The sequence below is a fragment of the Triticum aestivum genome, chromosome 2B, assembly GCF_018294505.1.
Source record: "Triticum aestivum cultivar Chinese Spring chromosome 2B, IWGSC CS RefSeq v2.1, whole genome shotgun sequence".
Lineage (NCBI taxonomy): Eukaryota > Viridiplantae > Streptophyta > Magnoliopsida > Poales > Poaceae > Triticum > Triticum aestivum.
Genome location: NC_057798.1, coordinates 182,912,251 through 182,923,114, shown reverse-complemented (window position 1 = coordinate 182,923,114; position 10,864 = coordinate 182,912,251). Strand labels below are relative to the sequence as shown.

At 46.3% G+C, this 10,864-nt stretch overlaps 1 protein-coding gene across 1 annotated transcript; it reads left to right on the top strand.

Moving 5' to 3' along the window:
* Nucleotides 1-655: 655 nt before the first annotated feature.
* On the top strand, nucleotides 656-4,365 carry LOC123044231 (serine/threonine-protein kinase RIPK). Its single transcript, XM_044466913.1, has 4 exons — nucleotides 656-1,294; nucleotides 2,305-2,443; nucleotides 3,195-3,331; nucleotides 3,438-4,365. Exons 1-4 carry the CDS (start codon nucleotides 875-877, stop codon nucleotides 4,095-4,097), a joined length of 1,356 nt encoding a protein of 451 aa, XP_044322848.1. The 5' UTR covers nucleotides 656-874; the 3' UTR covers nucleotides 4,098-4,365.
* Nucleotides 4,366-10,864: the final 6,499 nt, after the last annotated feature.

Here is a 10,864-nt window from a genome sequence, read left to right as displayed (position 1 = left end):
ATAAATGAACTTGGGTTGAACAAAAATGACCTTACTAATTCTCTACTATTAACAAATAAATTATACGGAATTCATGGGTCATGTGCACTCACAGACCAACCGAACGCACAAAGTTGTCGAAATAGTCTTTTGCCTCGCTTTATAATAAAGTTATCCAAGTGTGGAATGCACAGAGTTGCTTGAGATTCTATCGTCGGAACCGAATCTGGGTTGAACAAGTCGAATTCAGTTCTTGGAAAACATGGCACAATATAAAAGGGCGGCATTGCTCACAAAATTAGCATTAAATTGATTTTTTTCACCTTCGTCATTGTGAAAAGAAAGCCAAATCAAACAGGAATAACACCTACTACCCTTACATGTCACGGGTCGTGACGCATACCAATTCGCAAAGCGGGTAGGTAGGAAAAGGTGCCGGCACGTTGCCCCGTTCCAAAATCCCGATGAAATAGTCAATCCACACTGAAAATTCCCACCATGACACAAGAACAGTTTGTAATTTGTACAGACTGCAGCCAGCACAATTTTATTCATTTCATTCCTAGAGTCAAACGCAACACAATCGCAGCCAAGCCAAGCCAAGCCAAAGCTCTGCACGCTCCCGCCACCAGAGGGAGAGAATTGAGGCCGCGCCTATATATTCTGCCGAACCAGGTGCGGCCTCGCCACAACACCACCCACACGGACACGGTCCCGCCTCGCGAACCATCGTCGGCCTCCTCTCCTCTTTCTCTTTCTCTTTCTCCCGCGCGACCCACACACAGGCCAGCTTGCTACAGAGAGCGAGGCACGACGACGTACGTGTCGAGCTGATCGCGGCGGCCGGAGGCGCTCGATATATGCTGCGCGGTGACGGCGACGTTGCGAGGTAGCTATGCCGCCGATGAGGAGCGACGGGGTGATCAAGGCTGGCGCAAGGGAGAGGTCGTCGTCGCCGTGGAGGTCGCTCCTGGGCGGCTGCCTGGGCGGCGCGGCGGGCGACCACGAGGCGAAGAAGAAGGTCCGGCCGCGCTCCGGCGGCGGGCTGCGGCGGCTGTCATTCACGGACCTGAGCGGCGCGGCGGACGAGGACCTGTCCATCTCCCTCGTGGGGTCCAACCTGCACGTGTTCACCGTGGCGGAGCTGCGGGCGGCCACGGGCGAGTTCGCGGACGACAACTTCCTGGGCGAGGGCGGGTTCGGGCCCGTGTACAAGGGCTTCGTCGACGGCGGCGTCAAGCCGGGGCTCAAGCCGCAGGCCATCGCCGTGAAGCTCTGGGACCCCGAGGGCGCGCAGGGCCACAAGGAATGGCTGGTACGTCCGCGCCCCACGTGTCCTCCTCGACTCCTCATCCATCCATTAATCTTCTTTGCGCGTGCAATAGCCACAGCCCAACGGCAACCGGTAGAGTAGTGGTCGTAGTATGCGGACGGCTGCGCTAGTTGGAGTAGCTTTTCTTGGAAGAGATTCCAATTACATCTGACATCGATGGCCTAATATAATGCATGCTTGGGGGAGGGAATAGGGCTTGGATTTCTTTCTTACAGTGAAAGAGTGGGCTCTTGCATGGTTAACCAACAAGTTTGCATATGTCCCTTACAAGGATGTCTAAATCCAATCCTTACATCTGGTGCACCATTGAGTAACTTTGTGGATAATCGAAATTCAAAAGCTATACCGTCGCAGGAATTCTCCTGGAGTGGTTATTATCAATCATTTATTAATAGTATAACGTAGATCCAGTTTTGCTGGGAAGCAACCTGTGTAGTATGTAACCTGTAGCCAAGAAGCAATCCTTTTAGAGTTATAGGCAAGTTAAGCTAGCTCGCTGTCCTAAAACGGGCGTGCAAGTTCGAGCTTTCTTCGAGGAGAATATTCTTGGTTACACAGTAATTGAGCTGTTCCTCCTTGTGGACTTTTCACAAGTTTTTTTTGTGTGTTCACAACATTGCTTACTTCGCAATGAAAACATAGCTAGCATCAAGATCAATTGAACCTTTGCGTTAATTAGTAACTATCAACCAAGTAACTTTCACACCACGTGTTTAAGTTTTCTGAAAGAACCATTCTCAACCACACATAAACCAAAGCTAAGCTGAGCAGGCAAGGCATGCATGCTCCATAAAATATCTCGCCGCCACGGATTAGGACCTGTGGGCCGGGCCAGGAAAACCGGTGAGCGAGGTTGTTGAGCGATGTGACGGTTCCGGCAGCCGGCCGGCGGCCGGATAAAAGTCGGGCGGCCTAAAACGATGGACGCTGACACGGACACGGACATTGACCCTGATTAATTGGTTGTTTAATTTGCTCGTGCGTGCGTGCAGGCTGAGGTGATCTTCCTGGGGCAGCTGCGGCACCCCAACCTGGTGAAGCTGGTGGGCTACTGCTGTGAGGACGCCCACCGCCTCCTCGTCTACGAGTACATGCCCAACGGCAGCCTCGAGAACCACCTCTTCGTCAAACGTACGTCCCTGCTCCGCTCACTCCATTTCTTTTTACTTGCTGCTTAGTTTGTCTCAATCATGCATATGGATGAATCAAATTGATTAAACCGTAGAAAATATATGATCTAGTAGTCTGCTAGCTGTGGTGATAGAGATGAGTTGGTTGACCTGCCTCCGGTAAGTACATTGACTTGGCATGCCCATGGACGGATGGAAACCAGCTGTCTGAATTCAAAAGCCCGTCAGCAAGTTGGCAAATGCCGGAATTTTAAACTGGAGTAGTTTAGTTGCACGGCGGCCGAATTTTCCCCAGCTAACTCGCAACGTTTTTCAGAGTTCTGACCAACTAAACTTGACTCATCTCTGAATTAACATACCCCCATGCGTGCACCGGAAGGCAGATCAGAGGTCGCTGGTCAGAACTCAGAAGCAAGTGAGGTCACGAGTTAAGATAGGTTGCCGGATCCATGTCGCGATTAATCTATCTCAGCACGCTACAATTTCCGCAGCCTCACTGATTGATCTCCTCTTGCACAATAGTCCTAGCCAGATCTCCTAACGCGTTGACCATCCCTGCGTTCAGAAAAATACAACAGTCTCGACAGTAGGCGCGAAATGGATACGATATCTCTGTCGGCAAGACAGTAACACTGTCGGGGCATCGATAGATTATTCCTTGTCTAGTGTATACAGAACAATTGACTAAGAAATGGAAAATGTAGCTCTGGGTGGAATCTTGGAATGATTTTTGTGTGTGTGATGTCTTGCAGAGGTTCCTTCGGCGCTGTCGTGGTCGACCCGGCTCAACATCGCCGTCGGCGCCGCGAAAGGGCTGGCGTTCCTCCACGACGCCGAGAAGCCGGTCATCTACCGCGACTTCAAGGGCTCCAACATTCTCCTCGACTCGGTGAGCCCATTCTCCGGCCTGCTCACCTCACACTACCTATCTAGTTCTAGCAGCAAATGAAGCTAAGTTTTGCTCATGTTTTTTGTCGATCCGTACGTGTGTGCAGGACAAGAAGCCGAAGCTGTCGGACTTCGGGCTGGCCAAGGACGGGCCGGAGGGCGACGACACGCACGTGTCCACGCGGGTCATGGGCACGCACGGCTACGCGGCACCGGAGTACATCATGACGGGCCACCTCACGGCGAAAAGCGACGTGTATAGTTTTGGGGTGGTGCTGCTGGAGATCCTCTCCGGCCGGCACTCGGTGGACAAGACCCGGCCCAGCAGGGAGCAGAACCTGGTGGAGTACGCCCGGCCCGGGCTCAGGGACCCGCTCAAGCTGGCTCGCCGGATCATGGACCCGGCGCTGGAGGGCCGGTACCCGGCCGCCGCGGCGCAGAAGGCGGCCGCGGTGGCGCACCAGTGCCTGAGCAGCAGCCCCAAGAACCGGCCGGACATGTCGGCCGTCGTGGAGGCGCTCGAGCCGCTGCTCTCCGTCACGGAGGACGTCGCCGTGGGTCCGGTGGTGCTGTTCGTGGCCGCGCCGGAGCCGGCGGCGGAGGAGAAGGAGAGGAAGGAGCGGCCGTCGAGGACGGCGAGGGACGTCGGCGCGCACCACCGGCGGAGGCTCCGGTCGCCGAAGGGCAGCCCCAGGAAGCGAGGGGCCGGGCCGAAGGAGGAGTTCTGGGTGTGGCACGTGCCGGCCGACGACGACAAGAAGCCGTGACGCCGGCGTGCGCTCCCGTCGGCGTCGTCGCGTCTGCATGTGCTGTACATACGAGAGAGAAAGAGAGGTGCTGCTATTGTTTAGGATTTAATTAGGATTGCATACGCATCCCTGTAGTTCTACGATCATGGCGAGTCTTCGTTTTTTCTCTTTGGTTTTCTTTTGCTTTGGATCTGTAAGTTCTTACAGTGAGATGCAGAATGTGGCCCATAAGTGGAGCTATATCAAACAAGAGTACTGATTGATCAACATAACGGAAATTTCGTCGCATGTTCGTCTTGGATTGAAGCTACGACAATGCGTATTCAGTCTGGGTGTCAATCGGTGCTAAGATAACAGGAAACAATCGGTCTTCTACGTGGTCTCGGTTTCGGTTGTACAATCTCTTTTTTTATTTGGAAATCTTGTCCGAAAATTACTATATTTCAATATGAAACATCAATATATATACATCCACTACCAATAGCATCGTAGCCTGTTTGTTTTTCTGCATGTACGTCCGCCATGAAGACTTGCAAGAAGCAGAGGAGGAAGGCACCGACTCCGGAGTTGCTGAACGAGCTGGTTTGGGAGATCCTGATTCGGCTGCCAGTGGAGTCGCTCCTGCGTTTCAAGCATGCGAGCAAGGCCTGGCACGCAATCATATCCGACCCCTGGTTCATTCAGTCGCACCTCCAGCTATCCGCCTCCAGATGGGAGGAGAGGCCATCCTTGCTCATCACCCCGCATTGTCTCGACCGTGTCATCAAAGGTGAGAACTGGCCTACCACGTTCTCCAGCAGCATCTTCTTCTACCGGTGGCAGCAAGGCGCCTCCGAGGCGAGGCTCGTGCATGGCAGGGAACTCGACGGAGAATTCAGCTCCGTTTGCTACTTTGCCCACTGCGACGGCCTGGTGCTAGTCCCCACCGACACCAACGTCTACGTCTTCAACCAGGGACGTCGTCACGCTGCCGGAGAGCAGCCGGAACGTGTTGCCCGGTCGCGTCAACCTCTCCGTGGGATTCGGCCGTGATCCGCGCACCGGCATGTACAAGGTGGTCCGCTCCTTCTTCCGCCCCCGAGATCGTAAGACGGGCATCTTCAACATGGGGATGGAGGTCTGCACCCTGGGGGACGGCGGCCGCCGCCATTGTTGGACGGAAACCGCGGCAGATCCACCGTACCCCGTTGAGGCGTGGGTCACAGCCCAATCCGTCAAGGGGGCGGTTTACTGGACCATCGACATAAGCCATCTCAAGCCACGTCCACATAGCCTTCTTCGCTTTGGCTTGGAAGACGAGGCGTTCAGAATGACCAATTTGCCTGATTCTTTGGCCACCGGAGATGGTGTGTTCTTCAACCTGAATGTGATGCGGGGGGAGTTATGTCTGACTGACAATCCTGTTGGCGAGCCTGACGACCACCCTGTGATGATCTGGATACTCGTGGAAGACAACGGGCCCAGGTCCGTGTGGGAACCGCGTTACAAGCTAAATCTCACGGTCCCGTGCCAACCCTTGTCAATTCTTCCGGATGGTGCGGTGCTGATATCGCTGTTCGACAAACTCCGGCGCTATGGTCCGCAGTCGAAAGAACTGACAGTGGTGTGTGAGCTTGACAGCCTGAGGTTCCGGCGTGCTAGTAGGTCAAGGAGGCCTGCCTTGAAGAATTTGCACTTCTTCAACGTCATCCCCTATACGGAGAGCCTCGTTCCACTCGTTGTTCGGAGCAGCTAATGCTGGCAGCATATTTGGATGTAATAATGTTTTATGTTATGAGACGGAGTGAGTAGCACTTTTAATTTAGTATGAATAATGTAAACACTGTTGAGTGTGGATTTTGTACCAACCCAGTAGTCGGGTATGGGAGCTATCTACACCATCTGTTTATCATTGAGATCCGTGTGTCACTTCACCATGTCTTCTCTCCACACTGAAATTTCTCAGAAATGCATTCTCTATAGCATCAATCTTTGCAACACAAAATACTCTGCAAGGTTCAATGCTGTCAGATAGTAGCCGTGCCGGTACCTCAACGAGCCCGACAACGATTATTGTTGGTAGTTTTGTTGAAATATGTGTTGTATATTAGGTGTACGAGTTAGGCTACAATTACTCCCTATGTTTATAAATATAAACCTTTTTAGAGATTTTAATACGGACTACATACAGATATATAGACATATTTTAGAGTATAGATTCACTTACACGTATATATAAGCGTCTGCATTCGTACTGTGTTCTAAAAAAGGATGTAGATTCACTTATTTTGCTCACTATAGTCTATATTGAAATCTATAAAAGGTCTTATATTTAGAAATGGAGGGAAAATATTTGTAATAAATAGAGAATTAGATGTTAGAGTCGAACACGTGTAACTTGAGCCTATTTCATAAGGACACTATGTGGTAGCCAATGGACTAGACATAAACAATAGGGGTTTCTCAAAAAAAAAAGATAGGGTAGAAGAGATTACGAGAGGTACAGTTTGGCCAACCATATCAGGGGTGCCCGGACTGGCCATGGCGAGTGGTTGGAGCGCTGTCTAATGGGCTTGGTGGTTTTTTTATCAACTGTATCATTTCATTTGGTACATGGGGAGAAGCGTCTGTAGTCATGCCTGAAGATGTAGATATGTTGATTTCTTGGGCTTCTAGTCAGTTTTTCACCCAGAAAACAGCTATTAGTTTTTACAGGAGCTGGATATTTTTAAAACTATTACAAAATAGAAATATATTGTAGACAATTGTTCCATATGTGTTATATAAAAAAGTTCAGTATATATTAAAAAAATGCAGAGTAAATTTTTAAAAATTTCAGTGCGTGTCAAAAAAAATGTTCATTCTATAATTAAACAACCATCGTATATTAAAATTTTTTTACTCTATGCAACCAAAATCTTCACCATCTATTATAGAAAATGTTCGGTGTGTATTTAAAACACATTTATCGTGTACTGAAAAGTTTGGTGTGTATTTGAAAAAATGATCACCGTATATTAAAATAAGTTCATTGTATATTGCAAAATATATATAAGAAAAAGAAACATGCAACAATTAAAAAAACATAAGACCTGAAAAAGAGTAAAACAAAAAAAAAGAAACCCAAGAAAAATTACACGCAAAAAGAAAAAACACTGAAAAGGCCAGCCTGTTTGGAGGCTGGCTTCAGCGAAGCCGCCCGGGCGGCGTATAGGAGGACCTCTATTATTTGCTCAAAAGAAAAAGGAGGACCTCCATTCGAAAAATGCCAACGGAGGCTGATCTCCAGTGAGCTCGTTTTTAAATTTTTATTTTTTGAAGTGCGAAAAGTTCCAAATTTATTTGTGAACACACGTGCACATGTATCCTATGTATATGCAAAACTTTACAGCATTATACGTTTACATGTGGCGTACAGAAAAAAGACAAATACACAATTTTCGATGGGCCTTTTATTTTTGTTATTGGGGTGGAAATTTGTTTTTTCGTACAGCCTACAAATCACAACATTTTTTGGCGAAATTTAACATGTTCTTGCAGAATACATATATATTTCCGTGGATTTTTTTTACAGATTTTTTTGAAACGTTTAAATACGCTTTTAGATAGCTCACTAGAGCTCGGCCTCCAAAAATCCCCGTCCGGCCTCTATTAGGCTACCCGCACATAAGAAAACGATGAAACGCACGGGTGCCCCTATATCTCGCGTTCAGCGAGAAAAGAGAAAGTCTCGCAGAACGCGAGATTCATATTGGGCAAGCCCATCACGCCGCTGACAACAGCCACAGGCCATATCCTCGTCTTTTTCCTTTTTTTGTATTTGTTTTTTGTTTTCTTTTAATATATCAATATTTCCAGATATTTTGTATTAAAAATTATTTACGTGTATTCTTAAAAAATTATCTAGCATTTAAAAATATTTAATTTGGATATAAAAAATGATTCTCATGTATACAAAAGAAAATGACGTGTAACGTGTATAGAAAGAAAAATGTAGATCATGTATTTAAAAGTTGTTAATCCAAGCATTTGAAAAAAATGTTGAACAAGTGTTCAAATTTTTTTTAATGTGTCATGAAAAAAATGTTGACCATGTATTCAATAAATAGTAACTTGTATTTGAAAAATGCTAAATGTGTATACAAAATATGTTGACATGTATTAAAAAAATATTAATCAAGCATTTGAAAAAATCTTCAACAAGTATTTAAAAAAAAGATAAAATATTTATATTTTTTACCATGTACTAAAAACATGATGATTTTTTTAATCATGTACATAAATTTTCTAATGAAGCATCAGAAAAATGATAAATGCGTTTAGAAAAATGTTGACCATGTGTTAAAACAAAGTTAATATTGCATGTTGAGAATATTAATCAATAATTTGAAAAATGTTAATATTATATTTTAAAAACGTTAATCGAGCATTTGAAAAGGCTTGAAATTGTGTATACAATTTTCTTTCAATGAATTAAAAAAATTTATCTTATATTCTAAAAATGTTAATAAGCATTTGAATTTTTTTAAATGTGTATAGAAATTTGACTTTGTATTTAATTTTTTATAATTGTATTGGAAAAATGCTAAACATGTATTAGAAAAAATGTTGCTCACATATTGAAAATGCAGAATGAAAACCAAAAGAAACAAAGAAAATCACAAAATAAACCAAATATAAAAGGAAATGAAAAATAAAATCAAGAAGCAAATGCAAAAAAGAATGAAAAAAAGCCGTAGAACAAAGAAGAAAAGAAACAAAAGATAACAAAAAGGAAAAATAAAGCTCAGAGAAAACCGAATAAAACAAAAAACGATGGAAAAAATCGGCTCTTTTACCTTAAGTAGGTCGCGCCCTGTCATCACGAAATCGACAGACACCCAGTGCCTAGTGTCACCGGCAACTATCCTGGGACCTGGGTTTGAACCCCATTTCCCTCCTTTATTTCTCCACTATTTCTTTTATTAAGTGGGCCGGGCCATTTGCTAGTGACACACAGAAATCTTTCGGCCAGAGATTCTTCCAACTCGCTTAATGTGAGATATAGTTGCCGCGGAAACAAACAACCCCTAGCTCTGTGGGTTTCATCCGCGTGCATTCTGGGCCGGTACTTGTGCGGGCTGGGTGCTCGATTTTATTTTCTTCTTTTGCCTTTTCTTTTTATTTTTTGTTTGTGCTTCAAGAAATGTTCACAAATCTCAAGTTCGATTTTTTAGGATTCCAAAAACTGTTCATGAATTTTAGATAATTAGGATTTCAAAAACTGTTTTGTAAATTCTAAAAATGGTTTCTAATTAAAAAAATGTTCACAAGTACAAAAACAAGTTCCCGGTACAAAAAATGATCTCTAGTACAAAAAGTGTTCACCAATTCAAAAAAAAAATCATGCATTCATTAATTGTTCAAGATTTCAACAAATATCCATGAATTAAGAAAATCATGCCATGTTGTAGGGCAATGTTTCCACTTCCCGTGCATGCAATCGATAGACCCTAGGCATACCTGGAAACCCACGGGTTTTGTTCCTCTCCAAAAGCCTTTGAATATCCTGAGCATTGGGTGCTCTCAAGTAATCTGGACCAAGCACTTCTATCATAGTCTTTGCAAATTGTTTGACATACAAGATAGAAGTGCTCTCCGCCATCGTCAAATTGTCATTAATGTAGTATGCCGGAACACCATAGGCCATCATGCACAAAGAAGCAACCACCTTCTACTCAATGCTATGTCCAAGCAAACCGGCACAATTCCTCCTATACTTGAAGGCTCGGTCATGTTGCTTCACGAATTGTAAATGCGAATGAACAAATCCTTCAACGTCCTGAAACGACGACGAAAGTATATCTCTGGGAGAACTAGTGGAGTACCAAAATAGATGCACATCAATCTATCTTGTGCCTCAACTCGTTCTCTCTGAATGTACTCACGGCCAAATATGGAACCATCGTGCTTCGACTTCTATCTATGTCTTGTGCATCGCTACTAGCATAGCAATGTCTGCTTCTTCGGTGAAATCGAATTCCTCATTCTATGAGGAATCGTCCACAAAATATGACTCCCACGAGATCATCCACAATGCAGAAATCATCGTCAAACTACATATGCATGCCCGATAAAAATGCTCCAAGTTTGTGCGACTTTTTACCTTGGGGGAATTTTGTCGAACACGTTGTGTGCGAGGTGGAAGAAACCAGTCGGCGGCTGGTCAGGGCCTTCATGGTGCCCACATCGACGGGGGGTGGGCGGCTGGGTCTACTACGGCTCATGGACGGCTGGCGGAGGAGTCAACTTGCATCGATGCAACGCTAGCACCGCCGACCAAAGCAATGCCGCTCGGCAGGGGGCGCCGTGGTCGCGCGGCTTCCCCTGCTATCTCTGGCGGCGAGCAACGCTACTCCGGAAGGCAGCCACGAGCTGCTGGAGCCATAACGGTCGTCGGCGCTCCGGCTACTCGGCCGAAAAAGGGCGGCGACGGATCCAAATCGGTGGGTTGGTGGGGGCTCCGGCGGTGTGGCTGGTGGCGGGGATGGGCGCGGGGTCGGAGGTGGACGGACGAGCGGCGGCGGCATTCCAGGGCGAAATTGCTGGCGGGGGGAGGTGGGTGGGCGAGCAGCCATGACGCGCAAGTTTCAGATTGGCAATTGGGTGTTCACGCGGCTGCTGGTCGTTTACATCACCGCGCAGCTGGTGATGTATATTTGCATCACCAATTGGATAACTTGGTGATGTATTTTATATTAGATGTAAATTTGAAATAATTTTTTTACATCTACATCATGTGTTGGAGTTGATGGAACCTTGTATCG

Coding starts and splice junctions, on each gene's coding strand:
- LOC123044231 (XM_044466913.1), top strand. CDS start 875: ATGCCGCCGATGAGGAGCGACGGGGTGATCAAGGCTGGCGCAAGGGAG. Junction 1,295..2,304: donor AGGGCCACAAGGAATGGCTG/GTACGTCCGCGC, acceptor GCGTGCGTGCAG/GCTGAGGTGATCTTCCTGGG. Junction 3,332..3,437: donor CCAACATTCTCCTCGACTCG/GTGAGCCCATTC, acceptor ACGTGTGTGCAG/GACAAGAAGCCGAAGCTGTC.